A 21,694-nucleotide genomic window follows, 5' to 3' on the forward strand; every position below is an offset into this window, starting at 1 on the left:
TCCTCCCTCCTCCTCTTCCCTCCTCCTCCTCTCTCCTCCTTTCCCCTCCTTTCTCCTCCTTTCTCCTCCTCCCTCCTTCTCCTCCTCCCTTCTCTCTCTTCTCCTCTCCATCCTCGCACCTTCTCTGTCCCACCCTAACCATAATTGACATAAATATTTTTATGTTAGAGCCGAAACGTGTCAACATGAAATTGTCTCCATTGATGGCACAATTTTGCATTGCACTTTGTGTCTCAATGTCAACATGTTTGCAAAGAATTAAAAGCACAAAGTCAATCTAATCACAATTACATAAGAGCAGTTTTTTTAATATAACAAAATGTATAATTGTACTACATATCTGCTGTTCACTCCAGCATAAATGGGGTTGTGGTATGGTGAGTTTAGTTGATTTTATAAAGAAATGCTTTCTAAAGTGTCTTTTGCTAACGTTTGGAAAATGTGATACAATTTCTCAACTAGTGATCTGATTCCTCTAGGCAGCCAGCGGGCAATGTTCAAACAGGCCATGCGGCATTGGGAGAAACACACATGTGTTACTTTCATTGAGCGAGTAGATGAAGAGAGTTACATTGTCTTCACATACAGGCCTTGCGGGTAAGCAAAAGCTGTTTCCTTTGCTAGCGATTTAAATTTTTAATAGGCCTGACCACGTATGCATGAAGGTGTAAATTCATTATGTGTTTTGTAATGTTAGCTCAGAGCGTTATTTAAGCTGCTTAAAAGAAGGCCAAGAACTACAGAGACCTCTTTGTGACAAGTGGCCAAAATCTGTTTAGCAAGCATCTCTTAGCCATTCTTCTTGGGATTTTCTCAGCTATAATCCCTTTCGCTACCATTTATTTTATTCTGTGCAGCTGAAAAGAAATAGTTTTGGCAAGGTGCAAAAACATAAAATGAGTGTGCTGGCATGATTTACTGTCAGCAATTTGTTGATCTTTGCCTGACACCATTGATCAAAATGACAGCATGAAGTGGAATTAACCATGATTACAAATAGGTTTTGAAATAAACTACTACATGTTCCTGCACGGACTAGATGAATCATGGGGCACTACTTCAACCTGGCACCATATGGATATGACACTCACATTTGACTTGCATTTACTGCACATGTTCCACTTTAAGCAGTGCACACAATTTTAGATTTTGACCAGAGATCGAGAAATATTATTGGCTATCAATAAATAAAATCAATTGCATGGTCCTTGCAAATTAATTGTTCTATGACTATATAAGATGGAATACCTAAACTTAATCCCTTATCCATATTAAAGTCAAATGTGGTCACCAAGTTTTAAGTTCCTTTGGCAAAAAATGCAACATTGTCCTCCCTCTTTCTCTCATGCTGTATTTTGCTCTGATGCAGCAGGGAGTGGTAGATTGATTGATTATTTGGAGGCACAACCTCCAGTTCGTACAATTGTTATTCTCAATCAATTTAATTTGAAGAAGTTATGGTAAGATATTCTTTTGTGCAGCATCTGTTTGACGAATGGTAGTTAACTTCGCATTTTCAACTTTTGCATGACATTCCATAAGTTGTTGTCCAGAAGAAAAAAAAACTATAGGTATGGAGATTCTCTGCCAGTACTTCTGCAGACATGTGGGACTGTTACAAAATTCTGAAGCACAGCTGCAGCAACTTGGTTCTTCTGGTAGGAGGCCTGTCTTAATGGTTGTGTAATTCTTGTTGCAATACTAAGAGTTGGGCTTTGGCATGGTGTAGAGTATTAGCATCAAATCCAATGTTTTGCATGACTGAACTACACAGGCCAGGAAGAAAAATGGGTTAGTTATGGAATCTGCAAAAAGCGTTAGAAAATGAATCCGAGGTCTTGAAATTATACTGTTGCTTACCAAGGCACAAACACCTTGACATGTTTTTATATAAATGTTGTTCATGGAATTTCAGCAAGTTAGCATTTTTATTTCATTAAATTCATTAAAATGTACATTTAAAATTATAGAGAAAAGGGCATCAGACAAATATGTTAAGTGTTAATACCCTGGTGGCATTTTAGGCTCTGGCATTTAAATAATACAAATTTATAAGCTTTTGGTCCTTATTCAATACTCCTTAAGACTACTGTTGTGAGATCTTGACTCAGTAAAGTGGGCGGCACGGTGGCTAGCACTGCTGCCTCACAGCGCCAGAGACCCGGGTTCAATTCCCGCCTCAGGCGACTGACTGTGTGGAGTTTGCACATTCTCCCCGTGTCTGCGTGGGTTTCCTCGGGGTGCTCTGGTTTCCTCCCACGGTCCAAAAATGTGCAGGTTAGGTGAATTGGCCATGTTAAATTGCTCGTAGTGTTAGGGGCAGGGGTAAATGTAGGGGAATGGGTCTGGGTGGGTTGTGCTTCGGTGGGTCAGTGTGGACATTTTGGGCCGAAGGGCCTGTTTCCACACTGTAAGTAATCTAATCTAATCTAAATCTTAGTCTATAGCTTGACTAATTTGCTGTTCTTTTTTTCCCACTAATCAATGCTGACAGGCAATTTTACCATTTGTGTATAGTTACCAAACCTGAATCCACTTTCACGTGATGTGTAAACACATATAAATTGTTGTGGGGATAGAATCATGTTGTGTACAGAAACAATTGTTTATTTTCTTCCTGTCCCATGGCCAATTCTCATTCTTAAATTGCTGCTTTGGCAAAGATCAGTTACCCAGAACTTTGTAAATTAGAACATCAACGGCTGTGCCCTTTCGCACTAGGGTGAGGAATTAACTGATACATTGCCTTTTTTCAGACGTTTACCCCAGTGTTTCCCAAACGTTTTCCACTCTATGGCTCTATATTAAGGTTCTAAAATTGCTGCAACCCCTTGATAAGAGCTGAGAGTGTAGGGGTGAGGAGATAATGCAGGAGAGAAAGCGTATGGGGCAGAAAGAAGGAAAGAAGAACTCCATGTCTGGGAATTCCTGACCTCAAAATTACACCAGTGACCCCACTCCTGATCCATATGCTGGGAAGCCTTGGTCTAGTAGATGCAGATGGACTGTGCATATTCACTTTGTGGTGGAAATAAGTTGGATCAGATTGCTCATTGTGTGCCTGGAAGCGTATTGGTAGTATGTAAAACAGTGACCAAAAGGCATTTAAATAAGGATTCCTTAATTGTTCTGGGGACATTCTGTGATATTGGTCTACCCCAGCGCCTGATTTGCAACATGAAAACACACTGGACAATTTGTACCAACTGGTGGGAAGGACCCTTCAACAACATTATTTAAATAACTGATCCATGGCCAGGTTAGCTGCTGGTTTGTTCCTTCAGACTACTGGGCTAACTTCTGAACATTTGGTCAGCCTGTATAGCCTTCTCTGAAATCAAACATTTGTTGTTGAGGAATTGTTTAAAGCGTTCTTCAAATTAAACTTACTACTCTGTAAGTTTTGAAAAATTAGGGAGTTAACTGCTTGCTGAGCTGGCACAAAACAGGAGTCAAGAGGCAAATCAATATGATCTTGCTGAGTGTGGGGCAGGCTGGGAGGTTCCACTGCCTACTTGTGCATCTATTTCTTATTGGTAGTCTAACTACCTTTGAAGTTAGAGAGTCAAGAAGACAGTAAAGGAGACAAGAGAAGCTGAGGCTGGATTTTAAGGCACACTTCCGGAAGGGGGAATGGATTGCGTGCAAAATATGAATGTCACCCAATTTACACCTTCCTTTCCATCACAGAACTGTCCCCAGAATGCATTAGGTGGGGGATGCCATTATCAGTAGTATTCTTTCTATTTAAATAAATAATTAAGGATCAATTCAGCTTGTTACCAAGCCATTTTACCCAGTCTATGTACTGCCCATGACCATCATATGGTTAGTGTGTGCAGGGCTAGCCAAGCCATATTTTTTAGGGAAAGGCTGGAATGAAGTTGTGTGCATCATTTAGGGATGGCCAGTGTACATTGTTTGTACCCCATCTCCCCAAGATGTCAACCCTCCCTTCATTCCTTTATACTTGCCCTCCAAAACCAGGCTCCTCAGCCCCATCCGCATACCTTGTGCTCTCTGATCTCTTTGTCACCTTAAATGCCTGGGCTGTGTCTGTCTCCAGCAGCCCTCCACCTTCTTTATGCTCCTTTTTGCATTCTCAGTAGCCTGTGCTACTGTCAAGACTGCTAGATTGGTTGGCAGCGTTTTGAGGGTGGGACTTGTTCCATTAAGAGCAGAGTCTCCACTTTGAGCTGGTTTAGTCAATCCCAGCATTTATGGCCGCAAGGGAAGGTTCTTCTGGGCACATCAGCTCATGGTTGACCTTCTTTCCACGGAGAGCAAGTAGCTTACTCGACCTGTAAAATCCAGTCCTGGGAAAGGAGGTATGAGGTGTTTGCCCAGCAGGCAAATATATCTATAGTTAATTTTCAGCGTATTTCTCCAATGCAATGTCTTAGTGTAGCAAGGTCTCTAGCACCAATTACAGAGGTAATTGTCCCAACTGACAACTTGAGCCATGAACTTGGGAAACATTGTCAACTGTGGCCCTCATGTTTTATGCAGCAAACCACATGAATTGATATCAACAACAGTACACAATTTAGATTTCACTTTTATACCAGGAGTTCACAGAGGTTCTCTGGGCCAGGAGGAACATAAACGGGTGTTTTGTAAAGGGGGCTGAGAAACCGGACATGAGAGCAATTGCTTTCCCCTCATAGTAACTTTGCATACAGGGAAGGTTACAAAACTGCACCAACATCACCATGAATCCTGCCTATCAGCAGCTTGTCACCTTGGCAATAATGCTAAGCTTGCTGATGACCAAAGGCTGAGTACACCATGCAGATCTGTGTCCTTTTCTTAACAGCAGGTATCATGTACCCACTCAGCACCAATCTTGTCTCTTCCTTACTGTAGTCAGGCCTTATGTTTACAGGCTGGCTTCTGGCACCAGGGGCGATCCCCTTCAGACATAACTCATAGCTCCTGTCACAAACCCAGGCACAAAACTGAAGAGCTGGCTCACAGCAAGACTGCTGCACCACCAGAAATATCATTGAGGAATCAGTTGGCACACTCCAATAATGTTTCTGTTGCCTGGAGAAGTTTTGAAGGGATTTTACAGTATAACCTGATGGGAGTTCCAGGTCTGTGGTTATCTATAGCATATTTCATTTTTGCCATCATGAAGTACCAGAGCTTGGTACAGGTGGGCAGCAGGAGAAGAAGGAAGAGCAGGAATAGCATTGATTAACAGTGTCCTTGCCTGCCAGACCACCTAAAGTGCAATTCTTCCAAGACAGCTTAACTAAACCATCCTATCCACAGTCAAGAACCAATAATCCTACCATTCCTATCACCACTATCCTTCAGTCTAACCTGAATGTTTGTGCCTTCACTTCACTATAGATTTAAACATTAGTATTAAATCTGAAATGAAGGATGAAATGATCAAACATTTCAGTTCCATCTGTAACCAACAGCAACACGGTGGCTCAGTGGTTAGCACTGCTGCCTCATAGCGCCAGGGGCCGGGGTTCAATTCCCACCTCGGGTGACTATCTGTGTGGAGTTTGCACGTTCTCCCTGTGCCTGCGTGGGTTTCCTCTGGATGCTCCGGTTTCCTCCCACAATCCAAAAATGTGCAGGTCTGGTGAATTGGCCTGCTAAATTGCCCATAGTTTTAGGTGCATTAATCAGGGGTAATTGTAGGGAAATAAGTCTGGAGGGTCAGTGTGGACTTGTGGGCCAAAGGGCCTGTTTCCACACTGTAGGGAATCTAATCAGAAATAATTAAAAATTATCCTTGTGTAAATCACTTGTACCAGTCTTCTGTGCTTGTTCACCTCTCCTGTAGCTGCTGCAAAGTGTTTCCCCAGAGATTCCAACAGGGAAGGTAGAAAACCGCTGAGCTTCCATTGAAGACACTCTCCAAATGATCATAGTGACTGACATCACTTCATTCTGAGCCTTGACAGCCCACTTCAAACTGCAACATATGATTAGATTAGATTACTTACAGTGTGGAAACCAGGCCCTTTGGCCCAACAAGTCCACACCGACCCTCCGAAGAGCAACCCACCCAACTACATTTACCCCTTCACCTAACACTACAGGCAATTTAACATGGCCAATTCACCTAACCTGCACATTTTTGGACTGTGGGAGGAAACCAGAGCATCCGGAGGAAACCCACGCAGACACGGGGAAAATGTGCAAACTACACACAGAAAATTGCCTGAGGCTGTAAGGCAGCAGTGCTAACCACTGTGCTACTGTGCCACCCATATCTGTAGTCACCACTTGGTTGTATGCTATTGACATTGTTGGTGACAGAGTGGGTGATTGGGCAGCAGATAGGGAACCAACAAGAGGGAAAAATCTACTTGTCCTCACATGTCCTGTTGCAGATTGTATCGGTAGGAGAAACTGTACCTGCCTGAAAAACTCTTCATTGTGGACTGCTGATGTGACATAGGTCACCTCAATTTCTCCCCCCCCCCCCCCCCCCCCCACCCCCCGAACATGCAGCACTCTGCAATAAACCCCGGTTAACCATCAAACCCGCTGACAAAGGTGGGCCGGTGTGGCCTGGAGGACGGCCCTCTATTGCTGAGGCCGAACGCCAACTCTCCCTCACCACCTCCTACCTCCCCTTGCCCAAGATCCCATTGCAACTCATCGGACCAAACTCCAAGACACCACCAGTGCCCTCATTTGCCTCTGGTGATCTCCCCTCCACTGCCTCCAACTCATAGCCCTCAACACCATACTGCCTGATTCTACCTGCATCCCAAAATCCACAAGCCCAACTATCTCAGCCGACCTATTGTCTTAGTATGCTCCTGCCCCACTCAGCTCATCTGGTCCTACCTCGAATCCATCCTAGTTCAGGCGCTTGTTACCTACACCCAACCATGCCCTCCATATCAGCAACTTCCAGTTCCCCAGCACCCAGCGCTTTCTCTTAACTATAGATGTGCAGTCCTTATACATGTCTATACCCCACAAGGATGGATGGTCTCCAGGCCCTCTGCTTCTTCCTCTCCAACAGATTCATCCAGTCCCCCTCCACAAATATCCTCCTTCACCTCACCGAACTGTCCTCACCCTCAATAACTTTTCCTTTAACTCCTCCCATTTTCTCCAAATCAAGGGGGTGGCCTTGGGCACCCAGATGAGCTCCAGCTATGTCTGCCTCTTTGGCTATATCGGATAGACCCTCTTTAGTACCGACACAGGTACTGGACCCCAACTCTTCCGTCGCTACATCAATGACTGCATCGGTGCAGCGTCCGACACTCAGGCTGAACTTCACCCATAACTTCCACCCGGCCCTCGAATTCACTTAGTCCATCTTGGACACTTCCCTCACCTTTCTTGACCTCACATTTCCATCTCTGGCGACAACCTCCAGATGGACATCTACAAACCTACAGATTCCCAAAACTATCTGGACTACACTCCCTCCCAGCCAGTATCCTACAAGAATTCCATCCCATTCTCCCAACTCATCTACCTCTGCTGCATCTGCTCAGACGAGGAGACATTCCACTCGCAAGCATCCCAGATGTCCACCTATTTTGAACAATGCGCTTTTCCTCCCTCTGCCATCGAGACAGCCCTCTGTTGCACCATCTCCATTCCCCATTCCACTGCTCTAAACTTACCAACACAATAAAGACAGAGTCCCCCTTGTCTTCACCTACCACCCCACCAGTCTCCACATCTAAAGCATCAGCCTCAAACACTTTTGCCAACTCCAAATAAACTCCATCACCAAGAACATCTTCTCCTTCCTACCCCTCTCTGCCTTCTGTAAGGATCGTTCTCTCCAACAGTCCTTGGATTATGCCACTCCCGCCATTGAATCTCCAGGTACCTTCCCCCAGAAAAGATACAAAACCTGCCCGTACATCACCCCCCTCTTTTCCATCTAGGGTCTGAAACAGTCCTTCCAGGTGTGACAGAGGTTCATCTGCCTCTCTTCCAAACTAGTTTACTGCCTCAGGTGCTCCTGACGTGGTCTTCTCTACATCGGGTAGACAAAAAGGTAAACTCAAGGAGCGGCTTATTTAGTAACACGTCTGGGTCCGCAGGGGCTGACTGGACCTCTCAGTCACAGCCCATTTCAATTCCCCCAACCACTCCCTTTCCGACATGACCATCCTTGGCTTCCTCCATTGCCAAACAACCCACAGTGCCCATTGGAGGAACAACACCTTATCTTCTGCCTGGGCACCCTATAGTCCGGAGGTCTAAACACCGAGTTCTCCAATTTCAAATAACCTCCATCCCCAGCCCCTCCCCCTCCCTGCCACTGCTTTCTGCCACCAACCAGATTAATTCTTCCCATTGACCAACCAGGTCGTTCCCTCCACTCGTCGTCACTTATCCCCACTTCACCACCCTGCTCCCACCTCTCACTTTATCTGCAGCTCCCCCACACCTACCCCCAGCCCTGAAGAATGGTTGCACGAGTCATTGTGGCATCACAGACCTGTCTTCACCTTAAGCATATCATCTATCATGTGGCATTACTGCTGTGCTAAATTGGACAGAACTTGAACAGATCAAATAACTCACAAATGGACATCCATGAGGTGCTTATAGCCATCAGCATCTACAGAGCTAAGTTCAACACCAGTTCCACAAAAGGCATGGTGAGAACAACCAGAGAGTATACCCCTCTTTCTTTGAATAATGTCATGGATATTTAACACCTACCTGAGAGGACTGTCGGTTAACCACAGTTCAAATGATAGCATCTTGGCAGCACAGCATTTCCTCAGTACTGCCCTGAAATATCAAACTCAGTTGCATTTAAGTCTCCGGGGTGGAATTTGAACCCAGGTTTTTATTTATTGCTTTACTTCTGGTGAGTACCTTTCCTGATGTTGTTTGGTGCATGCGTACAAAAATACAAGCAAGAGTAGGATCCCAAAGGAGTAGAGAATCAAAATTGCATCCATTCACTGGCGGCTGATGTGCATTTGTGTTCCATTGTTGGATAGCTTTTATCCAATTGAATTAAGCTTTTTTTTTGACAGCAGCAGTGTGATTGTCTATATTCAGGTACATATTGTTAGTGGATTGCTAATGTGCCATTCATATTTGAGGAAGTACAATTGTGATTTAAACAGTGGAGGTTTATCAACAGATAATTCACAGTTTAATCATTATGGATGATTATGAACAAAATCTACTTTTTTTCGTGAAACACATTGTCTCTTTTTTAATATATTGGATTATTATCTTGCCCGTGGATGTTGGCTCAGTTGTTAGTGCTGCTGCCCCACAGCACCAGGGACCTGGGTTCAATGCCAGCCTTGGGTAACTGTCTGTGTGGAGTTTCCTTCAGCTGCTCTGGTTTCTTCCCACAGTCCAAAGATGTGCAGGTTAGGTGGAGTGGCCAAGCTATATTGCCCAGGGATGTGTAGGTTAGGTGGATTAGCCATGGGAAATTCAGGGTTACAGAGATAGGGTAGGACGATGAGTCTGGGTGGGATGGTTGAGGAGCCGATGTGGTCTTGTTGGGCTGAATGTCCTGTTTCTACACTGGAGGGATTCTATTCTGTGGACTCTATGGTCTTCATATGAGTACAAAATTTAAGACTCCAAATATACCATCAGAGCATAATTAACAAAGACAAACAATACTGTTGATGGTATTTGGAACTGGCAAATGTTCTGTGCAGAATTGTAGAGAACTCTGTAACTGATGGTGTTTACATTTGACAGGTGCTGCTCTTATGTAGGTAGACGTGGTAACGGTCCTCAGGCTATATCCATAGGCAAAAACTGTGATAAGTTTGGGATCGTAGTTCATGAACTGGGCCATGTGATTGGATTTTGGCATGAACACACAAGACCAGACCGAGATGATCACGTGACCATCATTAGAGAAAACATCCAGCCTGGTAAGATTCCACAAGCCAAAGAACACGTGTTTAGTTCTTGTTCATGTAATTCATCAATAATCAACTGTCTGTGTTACATTGGTAAATAAAAATACTATGAATGTAATAAATAAGTATAAAACCACTCTGGTGTGATTGTGCCTAGAGTGAAAAGGATACACACCTTCTGTTCAGTTTAGGATCTGTGAATTACCTGGCGTAAAGATGTTGGAAAAAGTTTAAATTTTGATCCTAGCTGGGTGGTGCCTTAAAGCTGGGAAAGGGGTTTTTGACCGTGGTTTTGGAGTAGGACACTAGCTGATCCTTTTGATGCTAGAAATAGGATTCAATTAGATTTCAGGTAAGAAGGTTGAGGGGAAAAATTGAAATGTGTAAAACAAATGTCAATGTTTACTAATTAACCTGCTCAGAAATGTTATTACACACCTGTGGAGTAGATGGGGCTTGAATCTGGGCCTCCTAGCTCAAGGTTGGGACACTATCACAAGAGCCCTTAAAAAATTTTTTAAATGCTTATGTAGAAGCTGTATGTCATTTGTCCTTTTCTTTCACAAAGAGGCTCTGATTGATCAGATATGAAAGGTATGAGTGACTGAGAATACTCTGGGTGGCTCTCCAGTTCAAAACTGATATAGGAAGTGTTGATTTTAGGGATTTGTGATCCCAGATCCTGTACCCAATATAGACCGTTAATGATGTAGCAATTTTCTGATCGTTTCAGTTTGTTAAGAAGCAGTGTTTAGATATGATAAAGTATATGCTAGGTAAAGTATGCAGACATGACAGGTGAAACTGCTTCACTGATACTAAATCGGTCCTGTTGAATGGAGAATAGGTGGCCAGTGGTTTTGAAGTGGTGTCTTTCATAGTTCTTCCCTTTGGCTAAAATAGTACTGTCCTGCACTCTTCATTGAACCAGGGGTGATCTTCTGACTTGATGGTAATGGTAGAGAGGGGGATATGCCAAGCGTGGGGTTGCAGATTGTGTTGGTATATGATTCTGCTGCTGATGCCTGCACCCCTTCAAGGATGCCTAGTCTTCAGTTGCTGGATACGTTTGAAGTCAGTCACTTTTAGTGTGGTGATAATGCCACACAATATGATGCATTGTATTCTCAGTGTGAAGGCAGGACTTAATTTCCACAAGGAGTGTGTGCTGGTCCCTCTGGTGTGGACAAATGCATCTGCAGCAAGCAGATTGGTGAGGATGAGGTCTGGTACGTTTTCCAATTTATTTGTTCCCTCAGCAGACCTAATCTACCAGCAATGCCCTTTAAGCCTCTACCAGCTTGATTCCTAGTGCTGGTGTCAAACCACTCCCCCCAACCACAGTACATTCTGTGAGTTTGCCACTCTTGGTGCTTCCTCCAAACACCTTTCAAAATGGAGGAGCACTAATTCATCAGCTGAGGGAAAATGGTACATAATAATCAGCAAGAGGTTTCCTTTCCCATGCTTGTTCTGTGCCATGAGACTTCATGGTGCCTGGCGATGCTGTTGAGGACTCCCTAAGTATTTGCACATTTTTGAAAGCTTATGGACAAGTGGATCTTGTTTATCAGTGCACCCTTCCCAAATTGAATCATACCAATGTAAAGATTGGCTCCAGTTCTATTTTTCACCACCTAACTTTCAGGAATGAAGCAAAAGGAGATGCTTTTCAGAACACATTTATTTAGTCTGCAAATGTGATCACGTTTCTTGCCATCCATCATCGTTATTCTTCCTTCCCCACCCCCAACTCTTGCTTTGTCCTAGACTTCCTACATTGTTCTAGTGAACCTTGATGTAAATCAAGCTTAAAAAACAGGACTTAATTGTTGATTAGGCACTTTGCAATCTTCTAGCCTCAACACTGAGTTATAACTTTCAGAGAGCAATTTATGTTACCAATTTTGGACAGCAGTTATAGTAGTGATTCCCTTATTACCATTTACTCCTCCAAGACTCATCTTTTTGTTTCCTATTTGCTTTGCATTATTATCCCTTTTTTGAGTATTTGAAGTTTGCCTTCCTCTTTAGAGACCTTCCCTTTTGTTCTTTCTCACATATCCCATCTTCTTTCCATTTCTTTGTACTTGTCTAGCGCTTGTTACATTCCAATATTCCAAATTCAGAAAAAAGGATCATCAAACAAAAATGTTAACGTAATGTCGAATTTGATGCTCCCTCCTAAGATAGTTTTGGAGGTAGATGGGACCCTATAATGGGATGGAGACTTGTTCTCTCAGTTAAAGCCAGGGCAAGAGGGTTGAGGATAGCCTCCCTGCTGAGAGGTGAGTTGAGGCCCTTAAGTTATTGTTTGAGGGCCTTGTTGCCCACTCTTTCTGTCATCTCTGATTTTTAACCTGTGCCTGGGAAGGGCCATGTTAGTGGGTAAATTGTAGTTAGATCCTGGGTGGGTGTTTGTGGCCACTTGGCAATTAATAATTCTCTTTGGCAACCTGTGGCCAATGGAAGGACAGAGAAAGAGAGAGATGTACGACCAATGCTAACACCAGTATTCTCAACCAAATCAACATTCCCAGCATTGAGGCACTGACCACGTTTGATTGGCTCTGATGAGCTGGGCACGTCGTCCACATGATCAACATTAGACTCCCTAAGCAGGTGCTCTACTCCCAGCTTTGAAACAGCAGGCAAGCCCCAGGTGGACAGAGGAAGTACTTCAGTGATACCCTCAAGCCTCACTGAGGAAATGCAGCTTTCCCATGAGCACCTGGAAATCACTGGCCCAAGACCATCCAAAATGGAGGAGAAGCAATCAGGAAGGCATTGACTACTAAGTGTAACAGAGCCTGTGGTAGCTGCGTCGGTCTGAACTTATGGACTCACCCTGAAAGTGGAAAAGAGTCATCCTTGTCTGTGAGGGACCGCCAATGATGATGATCAGTGTTATACTATTAATTATTAAGTTTTGCCAATTGTTTCTCCCGCCACAGGTACTTGCTAACCTCTTCTGTGTTTCCATTGTTTTCTGTTTTATTTGAGTTCTAACCTTTCCAACATTTTACTTTCTTGCACAATAGATGAAAGGGTGTCAAGGTAGACAGAAATGTGCATTTTAAATTACAATCAAATCAGCTATGATCTTATTCAGTGACTGAGCAGGTTCAAGGTCCTGAATGATCTGCTGCTAAGATGATAAAATGTAGGAGGTAATGATCCATTCAGCCCATCAGGTCTGTTCTGCTATTCAATGAGATCATGCGTGATCTGTTAAGCCTCACTTTATTTTCCTGTCTTTCCCAATAGCCCTTAATTCCCTTTTCAATTAAAAAATCAATCTCTCTCTTGAATATACATAACGACTTAGTTTCAACAGCCCTTTGGGGTAAGGAATTCCACAGATTCGTGACCCTGTGAGAAAATAATTTTTTTTCTCATCTCTGTCCTAAGTATATAACTCTTTATTTCTAAAGCCATTCTGACTGTTTAATTATATTGTATTTCTAAATGCTCTGCTATTACATCTTTTAGAATAGTTGCTAAAATTTTCTTAACAGATTTTAACCTATTAGCGTATATCTACCTTTTTTTTTGGTCTCCATCTATTTTAAATAAAGGTTTTATCTTAACTGTCTTCCAATCATCTGGGACTTCTCCAGAACATAAGTAAATTGCTACCAGTGCATCCACGACATAAGTAGTTACTTCCTTCAGTATCCTAGGATTTATCTCATCAAGTCCAGTGGATTTACCAGTCTTCAGCTTCATTAATTTCCTAGTACTTTTTCTGTAGAGATATATATTGTATTTATTTCCTGTCTCCTTTTACCAATGTTATTTTTAAATATTAGAATGTTATTGGTGTCGTCTTCTGTGAAGATTGATGCAAAGTATTTATTCAATTCCTCTGCAATTTCATTGTTCCCTATTATTATCTTCCCAGATTCATTCTCTCAGGGTTGTAGGTTCACTTTGGCTTCTCTCTTCCTTTGTATATATTTAAAGAAGTTCTAGCTGTCGGTCTTTATTGATCTGTCTTGATCTACTTGCAAAGTTTACCCTCAAAGTTTATTTTCTTCCTCTTTATTACTTTTTTGATTGCCTATTGCTGGGTTTTAAAGTTTTCCAATCCTCTGGTTTACCACTAATATTTGTTGCATTATACATTTTTTATTTCCACGTGATGCAATTCTTAACTAACTTAGTTAACTATGGTTGGCTTATTTCCTTCCTCTCAAACTGAAGCTAAATTCTAGTATGTTATGATCACTATTTCCTAGAGAAACCTTTACACTGATGCCATTTATTAAACTTGATTATACTTCACCAGATCCTAAACATCCTGAGTTCTGTTTGGATCCACAACATATTGTTCTAGGAAATTGTCTTGAGTACACTTTATGAATTCCTACTCATGGCAACTTTTGCTAAACTAACTATTCCAATGAACATGAATATGAAAGTCACCCATGATTAATGTACTGCCTTTGTTACATGCCCTCAATATCATATTTATTCTGTATCCCACCATACAGCTATTGTTAGGGAGACTGTAGACTCTTTCTACTAGTGTTTTCTTTCCCTTTTTATTTCTTACCTCCACCTTGTTGGATTCGATGTCTTCCAAATGAAAATCATTCCTAGCTATTGTGCTTATTTAATTGTATATCAATAATTCTAACACACTACTTTTTTCTTTCTTGCTCATCGTTTTGAAAAGTCACTTTCTCCTGAATATTTGGTTCTCAGTTTTGATGTCCTTATAACTATAGTGTCCATTATGCTATAAGATTGGCACCATTAACCTTAATTTGTGCTGTTGATACATTTATTTTCTTCCTAATATGTACATTTAAGTAAAGAACCATTAAATCACCCCCTGCAAGTTTTCTGTGTTTGTATACTCATGTCCATTCCTCGTGCACTCTGAGTATCAATATCCAAATGGCAACCCTAAAATGCTGCCATGTCTTCTTTCTTTTCTTTCTTTCCTTCTTCTTTCCTCCTCCTTTCATTCTTTCCTTCTTTCTAATCTCCTGGTTATATTGGTGAGTCAGGGCTTTCTTGATTTGTCCTGGTTCACAATCCCAATCAAGAACCTCTGTTAACAAGGTCCACCTGGTTCTAATCAATACATGAAGACCTTACTTTTATTTGAATAACTACTCTCAATTCAACTTATTTCCTGGAACTCACATCATTTGGAGGTTTGTGATATCTCTCTGCAATTGATCTCATTGCAGATCAGCCTTTATCCTCTCCCACTTACCTGTCATTCTGGAGCGTTTACTTCTTGTAGTAAATCATAGTTAAAGCACCTCTGTCCCCCTTTGCACCGAATTTCCACTTTGGGCCAAATTTCCAACAGCATGGTTTGCTGCAGCCCATACTGACCTTGCCCCTCTCCTAATTCATTTGTTTATAGATGCATGTTAATAGAATTTGTCTGTCACTTTATTTTCTTACCAAATTTGTTTCAGAATATCATGTACATTTGAATTTAAGAGCATTTTTTGTTATTTACAATGCGAGGAAAACTCAGTCAAATTTCAAGAGGGCCATACAATCTCCAAAGTAGTTTCCATTGTGATGTAGCTTCAGATTTAAGAAATTCATACAGCATAGCTAAACAAAAAACTGAGGGGTGTGATCATTTATTCAGGGAATTTTGGAATTCTGGTGAAGGAGCTGGAAGACCTTGCAATCCTTTCTTCAGACTAGCAGTAGTGAAAATCCATCATTTGTGTCATAGCTACTGTGGTTTTCACTTTAAATGAAATTAGTAGTGAAGGATTAATTGTTGACATTGAGATTTTGATTGTTGGCCAACTGAAAATATTTTGGCATGATTTGTATTTCAAATTAATTACTTTTTGTTGTATAATCTGTTTACCTTGGATGAAGTATTAATTACTTAAAATACTTGCCATGACATTTATAATTGTCACTGAGTGTAGTTTATGTTTGCTGAAAAAGCAAAAAAAGGCATATCAAATGTTATTGCTAAGAATGTTGGAATGACCTTATGTTGCTGATGATGATTAAGCTACTGAGTAACTCCATAAGTTTTGACATGTTTTATAGCTTGCCCATAACAAGACGTGTCACAATATATAGCCTAGTGTTAAGCAATTTTCTAACATAAATAGGTACCCATGGTGAGATACAACTGAGCAGTTCAATACTTCATTGGTAAAATTCTGATCAAGATGCGTAGATGTAATATTAGTTGCACCTTATTTTGATTGTCCTTGGAGTGCACTTTTTAAAGGTCCTTGAATGGGACATTGAAGAGAGCGTCCAACGTGATATAAAGATGTAACTTATGTTCGATGGAAGAATTAGCAATGTAGTAATATTGATTTTATTTTACATGGAGAAGATTGTTAAGTATATTTCTGATAAAACTGAATATTTTGTAGGAAATAATCCTATGAACCTGGGATTTGTAGAATTGTAACAATTTAATTGTGCACTGCTTAGGAATTGTATCTATGTGAGATTCCTGGTAGTTGATAAAGCATTGATAAAGTGAGTTATAACCATTTAAGTACATCATGAATATTTCTAGGATTATTGATTTCATCAAAACATTTCAGTAGAGTTTGGTTCAGTAAAGAAAAACACAAACAATCCGGAAAAATGTTTGTCTTTTATTCAGGATGCATTAATAGCAAATATTACAAACTGGTATGTCCCCTGGCCCTGATCCTAGGATCATTTAAATAAAAAAAGGTAACCATTGAACTAGTGGATGCATTATAATTTTCTAAAAAATCCTTGGGTTCTGGATAAGTGTCACAGGATTGGAAAACTACTAGTATGACCCTATTCAAAAGGTAAATGAGGCATCAAGCAGGCTCATTAGCCTAACATTTAATGTTGGAACAGTATTGGAATCAATGATTAAGGGTGTTATAGCAGAACATTTAGAAAATCATAATCTAATCAAGCAGAGTCAACATGGCTTCATGAAAAGGAAATAGTGTCTGATTAATTTATTAGTTTTTTTTGAGGAAGCATCAACCAGATGATAGAGGGGAACCAGTAGAGGTGTTGTATTTGGACTTCGAGAAGGTGTTTGAAAAAGGTACCTTTAGAAGGTTGAGGTATAAGTTAAAGAGTCTGTGGTGATGGAGTTCATATATTGGCATGCATAGAACATTAGCTAATGGGTTAGAAACAGCAAGTGAAGATAAGGAGTTCTTTTCAGGTTAGTGACCTGTAACCAGTGGTGTTCTACGGGGATCAGTGCTCGGACTGCAGCCATATATATGAAAGACTTCAATGAAGGAAGCGGACATGCTGTAGCTAGATTTGAAGATGACACAGACATAGGTGAAAACACATGTGAGAGGGGTACAGCTTACAGAGGTGTTGATAGGTTATGTAAGTGGGTAAAAGGTTTGCAATTTGAGTACAATGTGGGAAAATGTGAAGTAGTATTATTTAAAAGGAGAAAAACTATAAAAAGCTGCAACACAAAGGAAAGGCTAATGGAATATTTGCCTTAGTTCAAGGGGTTTTGAAGTATGGTTGGGGAAAGTGCGACTGCAACTGTACAAGATGCTAGTGAGACCACATTGGGAGTACCATGAGAGGTTTTGGTCCCCTTATTTAATAAACAGTATTATTTCATTGGGGACAGTTCAAAAAAGGTTAATTAGGATGATCCCTGATATGAAGGGATTATCCTTGTGAGCGAAAGCTAAACAGGTTAGGATTCTATTCACTGGAGTTTAGAAGAATGAGTAGTAATCTCATTGAAACATGTAGGCTTCTGAAAAGGCTTGATAAGGTAGATGAGAGATGTTTCTCCTCATGGGAGAGCCTGTGATCAGAGGGAACAGCTCAGAATGAATGGGCAACTATTTATGACTAAAATGAGGAGAAATTTATTGTGAGGATTGAGAGTCTTTGGAACTCCTTACTACAGAGAGCTATGGGGTAGAGTCCTTGTGTGTATTTAAGGCAGAGACAAAGAAATCCTTGGTCAGTAGGGGAGTTGAGAGTTAAGGAGAAAGGGTGGGAAAATGGATGTGAGGAATGTCGGATCAGCCATGATCCTATTGCAAGGCAAAGCAGGCTTAAGAGGCTGAATGGCCTACTCCTGTTTCAATTCCTCATGGTCTTAATGCATTCAGAAATATCAAAACAATTTTAGGACAACGTCAGTTGGTAAGTATTAATCATAAAAAATTAATACTTGTTAAACCAGTTACATTTTTTTAAAAAAAATCTCTGGTTTGAGTATACAATAGTGACCAAGTATAGTTATCCATGTACATTCATACATTACAGCTTTACAGTTCTTGATGCAATTCTTTTCAAGAGTGCAGTGATTGTTACGTCCACAAAATATCATCCTTCACCTGCAATATCTCATAGATCGAACCTGGTCAATTGCAACTCTTAGGTTGAGAGCTGAATAGGAATGCCTTCTCTTTTGTGAATGGTGCAGTGGGATGTTTGAATGTCCATTTGAGTTCTAAATACAATTAACACCCGGAAATTTGGCAACTCTAACAGCACAAAACCTCCTCTGCATGTACTAAATTGTCCGCCTGGATCATGCATTCACATCTAGCATGAAGGTTGAAACCTCAAGTTTCTAACTCTGATTTGGGAATGACCTCAAATAACCCAAGCTATTATTCATGAATAATAATTAGTTGAAATTACAATAAAAGAACAATTTTTAATGTTCCTATCAATGGTTGAACACGGATTGTGATTTGCATATTTTCTACAGAATGATATTCTAAATTGGACAACTCTCTTGATTTTTCCTCATTTAATTAATTGGGATAAAAACCCACTGTGTTCCTGCCATAGACCAAAATGTAAAACATGGATGCATACAGCTGTCTGGGGCTCTTTCCAGTCAGCAGCTGGAGCATCAGTGGTTTTCAAATGCTTGTGTGAGGAACATTTTGATTTAGGAAAAAATAGCTGCAGAGACTCCAACCAGTGGCCAGTTGTTATAAAAAAAATGAATTAAATGAACAAATTTCAGAACGTCTTCAGTCACTGCTCAGGGAGGTAGAGATAGAACCTCCCTCTCCTGGAAGTGCATTCTCCCTTTCCTGGAAGTGCAACAGTTTACAAAACTGCACAAATTGTATGATGTTTATTGCGAAAGAACACACCTGCCCTCCTTGTATGTGGGAAACCAGCTTATTACAACTTTTGGGAGAGCATTACTATCCAACACCACTAGTTCAACTTCGACAGAACAGGGATTTTTAAGCTTTGGGTAGTGGTCTCATTTGGGTGAAGTTTTATTTTCGAGCTGTGCCATTAAAGTTAAATATAGGTAATGCTTTCACCTTTTTGTTTTGCAATAAGTAACATTTCTCAAAAACTAATGGATAGACTTCAATGAACCTTTGTACACACACTGTGGCCCTGATTAGTTTTTCATGCAGACTCAAATCCTGAAATATTTATGACATCTGTTACCATTGGGAGATGGACATGCTAACTTTTATTTGTTTAAAATGTTGAGTTGTTTTATTTAGAGTATTGTTGATCAATTTAGAATTTTATGAATTTGGTCCGTTGTTGTGTTGGAATTTCTCCCAGCTATCATAATGTGAATGAGGTTTTGGAGCAGCCTGAAGCCTTGTCAGTAAGATTGTAGTTCTTAAAAATCAATGAGGAGAAAGTGAGGTCTGCAGATGCTGGCGATCAGAGCTGAAAACATAAGCCCTTCTTCAGGAATCCTGAAGAAGGGCTTATGCCCGAAACGTCGATTCTCCTGTTCCCTGGATGCTGCCTGACCTGCTGCGCTTTTCCAGCAACACATTTTCAGCAGTTAAAAATCAATGAGGCAAGGGAACCTGTGTAATAGTAACAATGTTGAGCCAACAAAGGATGGCAGATATGCTGTTTACTGCGTGTCCTTGTTGTTTACGAGCTATATCCAAAGTTCCATTCTCTCCAGGGTGGATGTGTTCACAGTTTTCTCGACATAAGTTCTTTCCATTTCCATTGGATTTTATGTCAATATTTTAAAGGGATGAACGAACAAGCTTTTGATTGAAGATTGCGTATTTACTCAGTCAATGCAATGTATTCCATGAGGGTGACTATCAATGCACTAGATTGCACAAGGATTGGACTTAGTAGCAATAGTGAAAGAATATTTGGACAGGTTATAAATTGCTACATTTTCAGCATCTGACATTAAACGGACATGAAAGATGGTGTGATGAAGTGTGCTTGGCAAGACAAAAGTTGATGTGGGGCAGGGATGGAGGAGATGTAGATGAACTGGCAGCTGTATTCTGATCCAGTTAGGTTATTAAACCACATCCTGCACTGCATCCAATAGTAGGCTACAATACTGCAGCTGTTTACTTCCTCAACTCCTTTCAACCACATGTTTCCATTCATTGCATCAGGTTTCTTTCTCTCATTTTTGAGGAAAGGTATCACTCTCCTTCCCCTGGCTGCACGCAACAATATTTCAAGGGAAGTACTAACTCCAGGGCATTGGCCTTGTTGTTAGGGAATCATTGTTGATCGCATCCTAACTTCACCAAATTCAGTATTTGCGTTAGCTCTTTAAGAGATCAAACTGAGATCATGTCATACAGCTATGCAACATGCTTGCCACTCAGCTTGGAGGACTGCAACTAGGAATAGAACCAATCGATCATTCAATCAAATTGAAAGTAGAGAATTGGTCTTGTAAAGTTTCTTTATGGTTTTTGCGCACATAATTTCCCTGTCAGCACGTGGACCTCATTTTTGCATTCATATAATTGCCCGTGTAACTCTTTTTATATTTAATTACCCCATTTAACTATCTATTTAGAAATACAATGCAAATAAATGGGGACAGTAATCACTTTGGAAACTTCAATTTATACATCGAAGCAGATTGGAGTTTTAAATTGTGCTGACATCTATTGATTGTAATTGATCATGGGATAGCAATTGCTGAACAGTGAAAATTTGTGAAGTGGGAGTTACTTTATTTCTGAATCCAGCCTATGTACTTTAAGTAGACTTCTATTGTACTTTAAATCCCTGCTACTCTTTGAAATGAATTTCAGTAGCTGCTTATTTTTAATACAAGGATTTCTTCTCTCCAGTTCTGTACAAAATTGCTGACTGCTGAGATGTGATTTCCCACGTGCTGGTAACTCTTTGATATTTAAGTCTAGTAGCTATTCTTCGTCAATGTATATCAATTTTGAATACCTGTGGACTATTCAACTATCAAAAACAGTGTAGTGATGTTTGATCCTGACCCCACTACACAGCAATCAGTGGTAATTGAATAGTGATCGAGGGTTTTAAACCTAGCTGATATTTCTTGACTTCAGTGACACTAGCTAAAGTTTAGTTCAACACCTGGGTTCAATTTGCACCACTGTCCTAGGTTCAGTCCTAGTCTCAGGCGACTCTGTGTGCAGTTTTCACGTTCTCCATGTGTCCGCATGTGTTTCCTCCAAGTGTTCGGGTTTCCTCCTGCAGTCTAAAGAAGCGCAGATTAGATGGATTGGCCATGCTAAACTGCCCCATAATGTCCAGGGATGTGCAGGCTAGGTGGAATACCCAAGGGAAATTCAATGTTTCAGGGATAGGATAGGGGAGGTGAGTCTGGGTGGAATGCTCTCTGGAGGTGGCATGGACTCAATGGGCCAAATGGCCTGTTTCCACACTGTAGAGATTCTATGATTCTAAATTTGTTTTATCCAAACTCATTTCTTCAACAGGGCATAAACTTGACATTCGTCCTATATTTTACATACAGAATGCGTGTAATTTATATTGTAAGTGGCCACTTGGGTAGTCTACAAATCAATCAGATTCATCAGTTCGATTAAGATTCACCTTGATGTTTTTCCACTCATCCTGAGATT

The 21,694-nt window shown here is 40.9% G+C and overlaps 1 protein-coding gene across 2 annotated transcripts in view; it reads left to right on the plus strand.

The window, feature by feature from the left end:
* Positions 1-21,694, plus strand: part of tll1 (tolloid-like 1) — a 327,452-nt gene that overhangs the window by 173,741 nt on the left and 132,017 nt on the right. For both annotated transcript variants that reach the window (XM_043698508.1, XM_043698500.1), the window contains exons 6-7: positions 480-597; positions 9,691-9,869. In XM_043698508.1, coding sequence (XP_043554443.1) covers positions 480-597; positions 9,691-9,869 — 297 coding nt within the window. The remainder of the gene's footprint in view (positions 1-479; positions 598-9,690; positions 9,870-21,694) is intronic.

The sequence above is a fragment of the Chiloscyllium plagiosum genome, chromosome 1, assembly GCF_004010195.1.
Source record: "Chiloscyllium plagiosum isolate BGI_BamShark_2017 chromosome 1, ASM401019v2, whole genome shotgun sequence".
Lineage (NCBI taxonomy): Eukaryota > Metazoa > Chordata > Chondrichthyes > Orectolobiformes > Hemiscylliidae > Chiloscyllium > Chiloscyllium plagiosum.